We start from the raw sequence: 15,452 nt of genomic DNA, 5'->3' as shown, positions 1-15,452 counted from the left end.
TGCTGCTTTTATTGAATTTTTAGACGTTGGAATATTAAATGCAAGGGTGAAGTTTCTAGTTGGTACTGACTTCTCATCCTTATGCACAGAAATTCTTTTAACAGCTATCACTCCTTGTGGCTTTAGTTTGGATAGGTTTCCTCCTCATTAATCTTAAGGAGGTCCCATTCTGACATGACATCTCTTGATAAATTTAGAGTTCTATATGGCGTTGTGGTAATTGGTATTTCTCTGATTGATGTTGCCCGGAGTGTTTGTTTGTTTGTTTTGTTTATTTGGTTTTTAGGAGCATTAGCAACTAAGGCCATATTGCTCCGAGGATATGTGGTAGTCATTCCCTGACCTTTCCGCATCCTCCATATTTGTGCCCGGAATGCCTGTCACTTTTGGTTTCAATTAAGAGGTCCCCAGAACAAAGCCTTTTGCAGATTTAGGGTAACCTGTTAACCCTTCTGAATGAAAAAGGACAACATTTTTCAGTGTTTCTGATTATGCATTCCAACATTGTTGGAATGCATGATAAAAAACCTGGAAATGGGACAGAACTTCAGTTTGTAGTCTCTGCTGCTGTGGCATTGTCTGTCTCTAAGGTACTGTTTTCATTATGGACCAGACTGGGCCCTAGAAGAAAGAGTTTTATCAGGATTCATAAGTGTTTTTATATTGGTCCAGTGCTCGGATTCCCAACCCACCACGGAGCCCAAAGGGACGCCACAACTAATCAGACACCATACCCACATCCAGTCAATGGAAAAAGGTCATTAATATACAAGAGGAAATGAGTGGAAGAAAGAACCGAAGATTGGGGAACACTAGCATTAGCGAAGAAGTTAGAAGACAGAGAGCCATCTGCCATCACCTGCAGTGAGCAGAGAGAAAACTGGAAACCCAATTTCAAAAACAGTTGGCAAACCATAAGATGAAAGTTTATTTAGAAGACTTTTATGCCAAACACAATCAAAAGCCTTCAAAGTGTCAAGAGCAACTGCTTGAGTTTCACAAAATTTTCCACTGAATTTGTCCATAGCTGGGTTCCATAAGCCAGATTATTACTAGTGAGTGACTGAACACTGACGAAATCCATACTGGTGATCACTGATCAGATGGAAGGTTTTTAGATAGTTTCACAGTTGGCAGTTAATTGATTTCTCCATTACTTTAGAAAGAGTAGAAGTGCAATGGGACAATAATTGCATGGGAGCAATTTGTTGCCCTTTTTAAGAGCTAGCTGGATATGAGCAAATACCCAACTATAGAATAAGAAATTGAAGAAGGTGACAGAGAACAGGAGCAAGTGTTCAAGTCAAAATTGTTCAAAATCCTTCTGCCAACCTTTTGATGAAAGACCACAGGAGGCATTGAATGGAGTGTACTGGACTGGTGTGAGATGGTTTACCAAGATCATCAATACACAAGTTGGAAGCAAAATACCAGTAGATTAGCTTTATCTTTGGCTAAAGTGACAATAGAACAATCTGGTTTTGACAGAAGTGGAAACAGAGATGAGAAAAAGTTGCGGCCAATAGCTTTGGCAAGAGACCAGAATGCTTGGCTACCATATGGACAAGAAGCAACAATTCTACTCTTAGCCTGTTTGAAATCTAGTTTATACTGATTAATTACTGCTCTACAATTGATGCGAGCTTTGGTGGAGGCAGAAAATTAACCTGGAGTTTGGAAGCAAGCCAATTATGATATGAAACTTTTTTTTTTCTTGAGCAGCCATAGAACATTTATTAGAAAACCAAGGTTTAGATAAAGGATGACATTTTAAGGTGGAGTGTGTAATAGAGGATTCCAGCCCTACAGAAATAATTTCACTGACACGACCTGAGCAAATGTTGACATCAAAAGATTTGAAACAGTAATCTGACCAAGGAAAGGAAAAGAAAAGAAATCCTGCAGTTCATGCCAATTTGTATTCTTGTAATGCCAAACAACATGAGGTTGGAAATGGCCACGAGAAAAAGGCTCCAATGGAGAAGAGACCATCACCAATTTGTAATCTGAGGTGCCAAGAGGACCAATCACCTGAACCGTGTACATAGAAGGGTTGTTTGTGAGAAAAGGATCAACCGTATTGGCTGCATGGTTAGGATTGTCTGGTATTCTGGTAGGTAATAAACAATCTGTGCAGGGTCATTAGTAATTGCAAAAGCCTCAGTATCTGTGCGGAAGTTTGCCTTTAGCCAGTGGGTAGTTGATTGGTGGGTAGATGGAACAGACTTCCATCTTTTGTTGTGGAAGTTGATAGCCTAAATAAATTTAAGGCTGAGCTGGACAGGTATTTGAACTGCACAGGAGGGATAAAATCAGAGCTTTTTTTTTTTTGGCTGATGCTGCATAAGCTTGCTTTCTTGTATCGTGTGCCGCTACTAATGCTAATATCAACCAGCTGGGTAAATGCAACTAGAAAATGGAAGCCAACTGTATTTGTGAACATTAAAATCACCAATGAAAATTACCTCACTTTAGGAAAGGTGGAGTGGATAAAGCCAAGTTTCAAGTGATCAGTGAAGTTGGGAGTATGATAGAGGCAACAGGTGAATTTGACAGAATGTAGTAGAGAAGATTGGATATTACAAAGTCTTTGATGGAGAATATCACAATGGACATATGCACAAGTACTGCCTTTGAAGCAAAAGGAACCATACAGAGAATAATTCAGACAACTCAGATGAGCAGTGGTTGAATCAACCGATAACTGGGATTCTGTCATAAAAAGCACATGTGGTTTGGCAGATGGTAAGTGGAAATGGACATCACTAAGATTAGAACTAAGACCACGTATCTTTGTGATATGAAAGAGGAAGTGTTTGGGAAGTTTAGATCTTTTCGGTAGTACAATGCCCTTTCCATACACACTACTTGGTCGACCTCCAGTCAACATCTGGCAGAGAAGAGGATGAAAAATTATACACTAGCTGATCTGGAAGCCTCCTAGAGAGTTACTAATAGGATCGTTCAGGTGGATTATTTAGCAGCCAGCATGCGAACAACATTTTAGAGCTGTACCTTCAAAATATAAGGAAGATTGGATCTTACCATGTTGTCCATCATAAATTCAAAGACATCAATCATACTACATGACAGAAGAGATTGGGATTTGGTGGAGCTCTGCTCTGGAGACAAAACATGGGTTCCACCACTTTAAGCTTCCAATAAGGAAAGTGGTGGTATTACACCGGTTGATGAGAGTCATCAACTAGTATTGCCTGGTAACACAGAGGGGAGGCATTCCTTCATGTGGTGTAGGCGCAACACCTCGACTGCTGCTTACGTTGGATCGCACATGGATCACCTACAGTGTACTAGGGTTGTATTTCAGGACCTGCACATAGAGTTATACCTAGGGTTACTAACAGTCCCACCATTGTGAAGGTGCAAGTAGAGGATTTTAGTGTCGCAGACTGATGAGACTTTGCCAAAATTAGGTCCACTTGACTTCAGTGTCACCCAAATATCAGATCCATCGGTACTTTTGACTCCCAGGTAGCAAGCACTCCATACATTATTATTAAGCATTTCTGCCATATGTTGTAGAGAAAAATGGCTAAGTTTCTATTACAATTGAGAACTAATCGATTATATACTTACCATTCAATCATTAAGAGGCGATTTAAGCAATCCTCTTCACAACCAAGGATACCTCTTTCTTGTTCTTCTTTAGTTAGGGAACAGTCACAGACCATTCGACGTACTTCTTTTTTACTCTTAGACCTCCTTCTGGGGAAGAATCAGAAAAAAAAAAAAAAAAGGAAAAAAAAAAAAAGAGAGGGAGGGAGAGAGAAAAAGAAAAAAGAAAACCAGGCTAAGCTTTTACAAAAAATCAGGAAAATATACACATTTAAATATAGATATTACAAAAGTATGTACCTATTAATTCACCAGTTTAATGTTGGCTCTGAAAATCTGGTTCTGTTAGCAGTTTTATTTAAAAAAAAAAAAAATTCTTTCAGAAAACAAAAAGTTAGAAACTTCAAGAATATATAGTAGTAGCAGTAGTAGTATTGGCAAATGATGCAAGAAAGAAACGTTATAGAGTACTAGTAAAAAGGGGGAAAAAAAAAACATTGATCATCCGTCGTACCCATCCAAGAATTTGCTCAACCCATATCCTTTCACAACAGATAAGAGCCTGTTCCAACAATCAACCACCTGCTGGCTGAAGACAAACTTTTGCACACCTATCCAGCGACCATCCTTCGTCAAATTAAATTTATGGCCCCTCATGTGTGCAGTCTCATCAAGTGGAAGCATACCATTATCATTCAGATTACTCGAACCATTGAAGGCTTTAAACACCTCAATTGATCTTCCCACAGGTGCTTCCCAAGCACCTGTGGGAAGCACCTCAAGACCCTAAAAATTTGCAGAACTGAAGCCTTTTTTTAGGTAAGAGCACTGTTGTTTTTCTCCCTTCAGCATGCTGGTTGCCTTTCTCTGCATCCATTCCAGCAGATCTACATCCTTCTTGGTGTTTCCCTTCTACTTCCCGACTCTCTCTCTCTCTCTCTCTCTCTCTCTCTCTCTCTCTCTCTCTCTCTCTCTCTCTCTCTCTCAGGGTAATTCTGAAATTTTTTTTTGCTGCTGCAGCATAAGCCTCAGGCTTCCTTGTACCATATAGCTAATAATAATAATAAAATGGCGAAGATGAGAAAGCAGGAAACGGTAAAAAGATGCTCAAAGAGTTCTGGGGAAATATCTGGAGCAGTGAAGTAAGACATAACAGCAAAGCACCCTGGATAGAAGTAGAATGGAAGAAAATGAAGGACATACAAGAGAAGAGAGAGAGTGGGAAATTTGAGAAGTAAAACAGTCGAGCAGGAACATCCACAAATGGCGAACCCTGGGAATTTATAACATACACAACTACTGGTACAAGAAGCTCACCTGCACACACACGCACACGCACACACAAGCACCTAGCAGAGCGCGTTCACTCGAATGATAAGGCACCTGGAGACAATCCCGAAGTTTCTCACTGAAGGAGTCACATATCTGAAGCTTAAAGATGAAGATACAAGAAACCAGGCGAAATGCAGGCCAATCACATGCCTCCCAACTATGTACAAGATCCTCACTAGCTGCATAATTAAGAAGATATCAGACCACTTAGAGAGTCAGAACATAATGGCCAAACAGCAGAAAGGATGCAAGGAGCAATTAACCATAGATGCAGCAGTTATGGAGCAAGCCTTCAAGAAGCACAGTAACCTATACACGGCCTACATAGATTACCACAAGGCCTTCAACTCCATACCTCATAACTGGCTAACAGAGACCCTGAAGATCTACAAGGTCAATCCGATAGTGACAAACTTCCTAGGAGCAACAATGGCAAAATGGAGTACCACCATTAAGGTTGAGAACATCACAACCAGGCCAATCCTCATTAGAAGAGGAATCTTTCAGGAAGATGCTTTGAGCCCACTATGGTTCTGTCTACCACTCAACCTACTATCCATCATGCTCAACAGCAGCAAGTACAGATATAACCTCAAAGAAGGAAGAAAGAACCTGTACACCCTCACCCACCTGATGTACATGGATGACATCAAGCTCTATGCGGCAACGAGAAGCAACTACTCCGGATCACCGAAGAATTCAGCAAGGACATCAGGATGGAATTTGGTCTAGAAAAATGCAAGACCCACACACTGCACCATGGAAAATTAGTTGGCCAAAACTACCAGCTGCTGACTGGTAAATAGATCGAAGCTATGACACAAGGAGAGACCTACAAATGCCTAGGCTTTATATACCTCTATATTCAAGGCTTTATTATTATTATTATTATTATTATTAATAGCCATATGGTGCAAGGAAGTCTGAGGCTTATGCTGCACCGGCCAAAAAAAAATTTCTCTATTACCCTGAGAGAGAGAGAGAGAGAGAGAGAGAGAGAGAGAAATAGAAAAGGAATCACCAAGAAGAGAAGAATGATGATATCCAGCTCAGGACCCTGGGTGTGCCAAGCCCATACTCACCAGATGTGAGCCCCTGGGGTTAAATATACCTCTATCAGATCACCTCGCCGGTGCCTAGTCTGCAAACACTGTAATTTGCAAAACTTAAGCCTTTCTTCGTAAGAGCAAAACTTTGTTCCATTCACTAATCTTGTTGCCCTTCTCTGTACTCGTTCCAGCAGCTTGACATCCTTCTTGAAATGAGGCCTCCAGACCTGTATACAGTACTCAAGGTGTGGACTGACCATTGCCTTATACAAGGGAATAATCACTACCTTATCTCTGCTAAAAAATTCCTGTATATCATTGACAAGACACTATGAGCTACTCTTGCAGCTCACCTGCACTGCTCAGAGAACTTCATATCTGCCTGCACAATTACCCCCAGGTCCTTTTCATTCTCTACCCCTGTCAGTGTAGTACCACAGATTTGATAAATTGCTCTGGGGTTGCCATTTGTAGTACTTTACATTTGTCAATGTTAAACTTCATTTGCCACCTCTCAGCACATCTGCTCAACCTTTCCAGATCCTGCTGCAGCAGCATAGCGTCAGTAGTGTCCTTAACAACCTTGCCAACCTTTGTACCATCGATATCAAGTGGACCAATCTGATTCATCCACTTCCTTCTAGTTTACATAAGTAAAGAACTCTTTGCTGTTTTTCTTTGCATCCTTTGCCAAAGATTTCACGTAACCTGCCTTCGCCTGCCTAACCTCCTTTGTAACTTGGTTACAGATCAGCTTATATCTATCATAGGCTTCTGTGTCACATGTTAATTTATATGTATCCCATGCATTTTTCTTCTCTGCCACATGTCTCATTAGTTCATCTGACATCCATTTAAGCCTAAACCTTGAACAATATTTCTTAGTTGGTATGTAAAGCAAGATAATTTCTTTGAATGCTTCCCATTTTGAATTTGCTGTTGGTAACATCATCAGTTGGTCCCACTGTACAGAATTTAAATACTGTATCAGACCATCGTAGTCGCCTTTATGAAAGCAAAAACCCTTCCCTTTACCCCTGATGGTAGTTACCTCTTTGAGTAAATCCCACTTCAGCACACTGATCACTGCCACCTAGTGGTTCCTTTATCTGCAGATTCTTAATGCATGAAGAATCACTACTGATAATCAGATCAAGAGTATTACTCCCTCTAGTTGCCTCCCGAACATGCTGATGTAAAAAACAATCATCCAATAAATCCACAAAAGCCTTGCTAGTGTTTGAGTGACCAACCCAAAAATTCCAGTAATATCTGGGAAATTAAAATCCTCCATTATAAGACTCTCTGATTTATTGGCCCACTCTATTTCCCTGTACGGTTTCTTATTATACTCATCAGAGTCATTAGGCCTATAGCACACTCCTACTCTGAATTTTGATCTCCCAATGCTTAGGTCACAACAAACTGACTCGACACTGCACTGTCCAGCGATGTCGACTGGCTTCACTTCCTTGGATTTTATGTGTTTCTTAACTAATAGCATAACCCCTCCTCCCTTCCTATCCTGTCTATCCTTTCTGTACACATTGCACTCCCCATTCCAGTTCTGCATTCCTTATATCTGTGTGACACTACGTCTCTGATTTTCCAACAATATCTGCCTTTGATGTTTTGAGAAATACCTCAAATTCATCAAATTTATTTACCAAACTCCTAGCATTGGTGTACACACAAGTATACATGCACCTGTTCCTATTCTTAGCTACCCTAACACAACCCATGTGTTTACTTGTACTGCAATGACTCCCAGCAGTCTCTGAAATATCCTGCATCTTATTTTCCAGGCTTCTGCTCATTCCAATAGAAGCAGTGCAAGAATCACTTTCACCTCTGCCAGTGGCTACTGTTAATCTATCAGTCCATGTATCCCCTCCAAGCTAGCAGTTTTCCGACCCACCTAACACTGCCTCGATAGCATCAGCAAATATTCTTGCACCTTTTCTATTTAAGTGTATCCCATCCCTGTAGAAGCAGTCTCTCCTGTTAACAAGTACAGACCAGGCTGAAAAAAAATTCTATCCCTTGAGCCTTGCACAATCTTTCCAGGGCCGAATTGATCGACAAGGCTCTCATCATATACTCCCTCCTATCGTGTCTGGGCAGAATTGCAGACACTTTCAAATTCAACCCTAATTCACGGCTTTTTTTCAACAGTGACCTGTACTTGCTAAGTAATTCCGCCGGTCTCGTACTCTTAATATCATTAGTGCCAACATGATACAACTATATCACCTTTTGTGCCCTTAAAAGATGATATCCGTTCTACAACATCATCAACCTTTGCCCCTGGCAGACATACCCTGGTCCTGTTCCATAACCATTTTTACAAAGCATGTTCCCCGTTTCCCTGCCAATAGAGTTACCAACAACTACTAGTTCCTGTGGGACCAGCATATTCTGCCTTGGCAGTTGCCGCTGTGTTGCGTGATGACCAAGTGCAAGCTCTGGCGTTGATGTTGGCAGCCCGAGCTTGATGGGCCCCTGAATTTAGATCCTTAGAGGGAATCCACCCTGTCCTTCAAGCTCTCATACAGGCCCATAACAACGCTGAGTTGTCATCTAATTTTGTTACACTCCTTGCGCGCACAAACAAAGGCATCCCCCATGGCAATATCATGCCCCTTACCCGATTGCTCCACAAACTTCATGCAATCAGTGCATTTTAAAAGGTCAAATTCAGAGGGCAACTGCCACCCCTCAGTTCTCCCCTGAGCCACAGCACTCCCATTAGCTTGAGCCTTTTGCTTTGCTCAGAGACTCAGAAGCCTGCTGAAAGCAAAATTGAATGGAGGGAACACAGTTAAAGCCATAAACACCTATGCAACTCCAGTAATAACATACACATTCAGGGCCATAGATTGCACTAACACCGAGCTAGAAGATATTATGCGAAAGACAAGGACAATGATGACCAAGAGTCACCAACACCACCCGAAGTCAGAAGTGGACAGAATAACAATACCTCGGAAGGGGGAGGAAGGGGCCCGATAGACCTGACAGAACAACAGAAAACAGCGATAGTTAACCTGAAGGATTACTTCGAGAACAACACAGCACCACTCCACCAGGCCATAAGGAAGATAGATAAGTGGTATACCCACTCAACCTAAGCGAGGACACCCCTCCTGCCCAAACGGTACAAGAAACGAAGATAGAAATATGAGCAAAGAAGACACTACAATGACCTCCATCAAGATCACATTGATAACATTACTTCTAATGAATGGCTCACAAGTGGGACGCTCTTCCACGAGACTGAAGGATTCATGCTGGCCATCCAAGACCAGGTAATCAACACCAGAAACTATAGAAAATACATCGCAGAGGAGCCCGGATTGTCAGATGACACATGTCGACGATGCCACCTGACCTCAGAAACGATCCAACACATCACTGCGGGGTGCAAGGTGATCACCCAGACTGAGTACACTCATAGACACAACCAGGTAGCCAGGATAATACATCAGAAGCTAGCGGGGAAATTCCAGTTGACCAAAGAAAGTGTACCATACTACAAGTACAAACCCCAGGCAGTACTAGAGACCCAAACTCACAAGCTGTACTGGGACCGCGCCATAATAACAGATAAGACCAACCCACACAACAGACCTGATATAACCCTTGTGGACAAGATGGAAAAGGCTACCTACCTGATTGACATAGCAGTGCTGAACACTAGTAATGTCCAGAAAACCCATGAGGAAAAAATGAGGAAATACACGAACCTGAGACATGAGATCAAGGAGATGTGGCATATGCAAGAAGTATCAATCATCCCAATCATCGTGTCAACAACCGGTATGGTACCAAAGACTCTACATAGCAGCCTAGCAGCAATGGGTCTCCCAGAGAACACCTACAAGGAACTCCAGAAAGTCGCAATCCTGAACACCTGTAGGATAGTCAGAGATTTCCTCGACCGACAGTAACACCAGACATTACAACCACCCTATGTACTTAGTAGCAGTACCCGTCACAGAGTGGAATCCCCCAATCAGGGAGAAATAATATAAGAACAACAACAATAATAATAAGGCCTCCAGTCCTGTATACAGTACTCAAGATGCCACCTAACCATGGCTTTATACAAAGGGATAATCACCTCCTTATCCCTACTAGCAAAGTTTCTGTATATCATTGACAAAACCCCATTAGCTGTCCTGGCAGCATGCCTGCACAATTACCCTCAGGTCTTCTTTATTCTCCACTACCCTGAGTGTAGTACCACACAGTTGATAAGTTACTCTACCCATGTGCAGTTACTGCTACCCACAACCAGTACCTTGTATTTGTCAATATTAAAGTTCGACTGCCATTTCTCAGCCCATCGACCCAGTTTCCCTAATTCTTGATGCACCGATGACCATCATTGGCCACTCTGCAAACCTTTGGATCATCTGCAAACATTAAGACTGATATCCATTCCTCAGTATCATTTATAAATATTGAAAACAACAATGGATCCAGCACTAAACCTTGGAGAACTCAAATAATAACATTAGTCCACAAACAGCAGTGCCCACTGATAATCTCTCTCTCTTCTTCGACTTAACCATCCCTTTATCCATTGCAGTGACTTGCCTGCAATGCCACATTGCTTCAGTTTGTACAACAAACTGAAGTAATGTGGAACAGTATCAAAAGCCTTCCTGTAATCCAAGTATACAATGCCAAAATTATTTCTTGCATCCAGTTCCTTGGTCATTGCATCATAGTAACCTATCAGATTGGTTAGACAAAACCACCCCTTCACAAATCCATGCTGTGATTGCAGTATAATTGCATGCCTATCCAAACAGTCTTGAGTTACTTCTTTAATCAGTGATTCCATTATTTTCCTGAAACAGAAGTTAAGCTAACAGGTCTGTAATTACATGTTGCTTTTTCATTCCCCTTTATGAATTAGTGATATATTTGCACTTCTCCAATGCACAGGGATCACCTCCAAGGATGCTCTCATAATTATAGCTAAGTGTTCATGAATGATCCATTGGAAATGGAGGCTGTCAATAAATTTTCTGCTGCCTTCTCTTATCAACTTCTTCAGCTATTCAATAACCGATTGGCTTAGGCAGCTGTTCCCCACCTTAGGGAAACAACCCCACTTAGGGTTATCTCTGTAAGCCAACCACAGAGCCCAGATCTTACAGGCATATAGCTTTGCTACCAGTGCTTGGTAAAATCTTAGAGAGAATTATTTTATGCCAGCTACTAGACTACTGTCCGAGATCAGCTCTGGTAGTGATCTAATAATATAAGCAGAAGAACAGTGTGGCTTTAAGTTAGGCTGCTGAACTGAGGATGCAATGCAACGACTACTTAATGAAGCCAACAGCACAGAGGAGAAATATCTGCTGGTCATCTCTGTAGATTTTGCTGGTGCCTTCAACACTTTGTGGTGGCCCACATTCTCAGAAGGTTAAGCCGTGCCAAGGTGTCCATGAACCTCTTTTCTGTAGCTACCTCGAGAACAAAAAAGCAAATAGTCGTGACCAAATTTCAGGAAAAAAAGGATAACCATTATAAAAGGCTGTCCCCAGGGCTCTGACTGAGTCCATTCTTTTGTACATAGTAATTGATGAGTTCCTGAATATGGACTTAAATCTATTGCCTTTGCTGATAATCTGATCATCATAGTGAGGGCTAATAAACTTAAGAGAATTGGAAAATCTGGCTAATACTGCCTTACTAAAATTGCAGGACTGGACATAAGTCCATAAATTAAAAACTTCACCACATAAAACAAAACTATCCTCCTAAAAGACACCATTAGAAGAGCACAACTTACAAAAAATAATGGCACTTCTGTCAGAATGGAAGACCTAAAATATCTTGGTATCATTTTTGATAACAAGCTCTTATTCCTCCCCCCCCCCCCCCCGTTGAACATATAGCTAAAAATTTTAGTTATAAAGTTATGTTGGATTAATCTCCATGATCACCCATGCTAACTGGTGTCATAATAAGAAAATACTAAACATCACATAAAGCAGTCTTCATCCCTCTCATTTCCTATGCAGCTAATATCTGGTTCCATAAGGTTGTTTGGGTTTCGATTTTTATTGGCCCATTAGCAACTAAGGCTATAATGCGCCAAGATCAGGTAATAGATAAAAATTTACGGTTCCATAAGACATTAATAGAAAGAACAGGAGGAAAGAAACGGAAAATAAATTCAATGAACCATTTTATTGACTATAACATTTGAACCATTCTATTGACAGAGTTCGCTGCACTGTGAGTACCCCCTACCTTGTATTTGTAGGTACCCTTGCACAGATAGTTGATTTCAATCCTTCTAAAACTCAGCCTTGCCTTATATCTTGCAAAAAGGATTCTTCTGCTCCTATGCTTATCTTTGGTGACACTCCGATTTCTAGGCAAAATGATATATCTCTTTTGGGGATTACCCTGACAAATTTTGATGCTAAGAAAGCTCCAAGTCTTGATGGCATTTCTCCACTTCTTCTCATTTACCTACAAGAATACCAGACAATCCTAACCATACAGCCAACACGTTTGATCTTTTTCTCACAAACAATCCTTCTAAGTACACGGCCAAAGTGAGTGGTCCTTTAGGCACCTCAGATCACAACTTGGTGATTGTCTCTTCTCCAATAGAGCCTTTATCTTGTGGCTATTCCCAACCTTGTATTCTTTGGCATTACAAGAATGCAAAATGGGATGACCTGCAAGACTTCTTTTCTTCTTTTCCTTGGTCTGATTACTGTTTCAAAACTTCTGATGTCAACATTTGCTCAGATCGTGTCAGTGAAATTATTCTGTAGGTATGGAATCCTTTATCCCATACTCCATTTTAAAAACTCTATCTAAACCTTCGTTTTCCAATAAATGTGCTAAGGCGGTTCAAGAGAAGAATGTTGCATATCATAACTGGCTGGTTTCCAAATCTTCAGTTTCATTTTCTGCCTACAACAAAGTTCGCAACAATCGTAAAGCAGTTATTAATATGTCCAAACTAGAGTCTGAACAGGCTAAGAGTATAAAACTTGCTTCTTGCCCTAATGGTAGCCGAGCATTCTGGTCTCTTGCCAAAGTTATTGGCCGCAACTTTTCCCATATCTGCTCCCACCTCTGTCAAAACTAGATGGTTCTATTGTCACTTCAGCCAAGGATAAAGCTGACATGCTAGCATCCCATTTTTCTTCCAACTCATGTATTAATGATCTTGGTAAAACACCTCCCACCATTCCCAACACACTCCATTCACTCCCTGTGGTCTTCCGTCAAAAGGATGTAAGAAGAATTTTGATGAATTTTGATGCTAAGAAAGCTCCAAGTCTTGATGGCATTTCTCCTCTTGTTCTCAAAACCTGTGCTCCTGAACTTACTCCTGTTCTTTGCCGCCTTTTTTCACTTTCTTATTCCAAAGGTGTTTTTCCTTCTGCTTGGAAATTTGCTCATATCCAACCAGTTCCTAAAAAGGTCAACAAATCCTCCTCTCCAATTATCATCCCGTTGTAATTACTTCTGCTCTTTCTAAACTAATAGAGAAATCAATTAACTGACAACTCTTAAACTACCTAGAAACCTTCCGCCTGCTCAACGATCGCCAGTATGGATTCCGTCAGTGTCGATCCACTGGTGATATTCTGGCTTATGTTATCCATTTATGGACAAATTCAATGGAAAAGTTTGGTGAAACACAAGCAGTTGCTCTTGACATCTCAAAGGCTTTCGATCGTGTTTGGCATAAAGGTCTTCAAAACAATCTTCCATCTTATGGTTTTCCAACTGTTTTTTTTGTAATTGGTTATCAAGTTTTCTCTCTGATCGCTTACTGAGGGTGATGGTAAATGGCTCTCTGTCTTTTAACTTCTCCACTAATGATGGTGTCCCCCAAGATTCAGTTCTTTCCCCCCACTTTTTCTCTTGCACATTAATGACCTTCCATTGACTGGAAATCCTATCCACAGTTTTGCCGATGATAGCACATTGCATTCCACTTTCCATTTTGAGAAACCTTGCCCTGCACAATCAGCTTCAACTTCTCGAAAGTCTGCTACCAATTCCTTAAATGCCGATCTCCAGGTAATTCTCAGTGGGACAAAGACAACTTAGTTGATTTCAATCCTTCTAAAACTCAGTCTTGCCTTATATCTTGCAAAAAGGATTCTTCTGCTCCTATGCTTATCTTTGGTGACACTCCGATTTCTAGGCAAAATGATATATCTCTTTTGGGAATTACCCTGAATTGTAATCTTTCTTGGCACAAGCATACTACAAATATTGCTTCCTCTGCATCTAGAAAAGTTGGTTTTCTCTTTTGCTCTCGGCATTACTTTTCTTCCAAACAGCTGTTCACTCTGTACAAATCACAAATCCACCCTACCATTGAATATTGTTCCCACATCTGGGGTGGTGTTCCCAAAACCTCTCTCAGGCTTCTAGATTCTATTCGGAAGAGGGTAGTTAGGTTAATTAATGACTCCTCTCTAACAGAGTCTCTCCACTCGCTGTCTCATAGACGTACTGTTTCTGCTGCATGCCTTTTCTACAGATACTTCCACGGGCACTGTTCTTCTGAATTGGTTTCTATAATTCCCGCTCTCTCTTTCAAAACAGTCCGAACACGTGCCACCACCAGCCAACATTCATTTACCGTCCAACTTCAAAATCACAGAACCAACTTTTCATCTTCCTTGTTCATTCATTCAACTGCCGTTTTCTGGAACAACCTTCCTTCATATGGTCTTTCCTGTAAATTATAGTCTACAAAAAAAAAAAAAAAAACTCCCATCTCCTGGATTTGGAAATAGCACACAGAGGACTGTACTACAGGCTCAGAAAAGCCATACCCACCCAATGCCTGTGTATCAACACCAGACCTAGCCAATTTGACTAGGGAAATAAAAAGAAAAAGAATTAGTTAACTGAATTAACTAAGCAATGGCAAGCAGACTGGGACTGGTCCACCAAGGCAGAGATGACTAGGAGAATCCTACCAAATGTAGCTTTTGTTTCTCCAAACCAACCTAAATGATTCTCTCCAGGACTGCACATGATTTTCATCATAAATGCACATGGGTCCTTTAAGCTCAAACTCCACCAGTTTGGCCTGGTTAATGACCCAGTTTGTACCTGTGGTGTTTGTGAAAATTGGCAGTGTTTGCTGTATAAGTGACCAAACTATGACAACCTCTGGAGTCTTAATTTTAAGAATCTGCCCATTACCTAGACATCATGAAGACCTTTTTATTACAGAACAAAGCTAGTATGTAGTCTTTACCAAATATGCCTAGAAATATTTCAGACACACACACAGACAGAATGAAACAAAATATTGAACCGATCTTCGCTGCTGTCCTTAGAAATAATATAGCTGAAACCCTTAAATGAGATTTTGTTTAAGCATGGCTCCTTTTTCATCAATAGACATGTTTTTAAGTCACTGAAGGTAATTTTGAATTAATGTGGAGATATCCTAAGTTTAACGTGAATATGCACAACATC

At 40.9% G+C, this 15,452-nt stretch overlaps 1 protein-coding gene across 1 annotated transcript in view; it reads right to left on the bottom strand.

Moving 5' to 3' along the window:
* Nucleotides 1–15,452, bottom strand: part of Set2 (SET domain containing 2) — a 434,699-nt gene that overhangs the window by 315,770 nt on the left and 103,477 nt on the right. The window contains exon 3 of the mRNA XM_090387799.1: nucleotides 3,598–3,726. Within this exon, the coding sequence (XP_090243925.1) occupies nucleotides 3,598–3,726 (129 nt within the window). The remainder of the gene's footprint in view (nucleotides 1–3,597; nucleotides 3,727–15,452) is intronic.

This window comes from Mastigoproctus giganteus, chromosome 13 (assembly GCF_048544385.1).
Source record: "Mastigoproctus giganteus isolate SK-2022 chromosome 13, ASM4854438v1, whole genome shotgun sequence".
Lineage (NCBI taxonomy): Eukaryota > Metazoa > Arthropoda > Arachnida > Uropygi > Thelyphonidae > Mastigoproctus > Mastigoproctus giganteus.
This window is presented reverse-complemented; position numbering and strand designations above follow the sequence as displayed.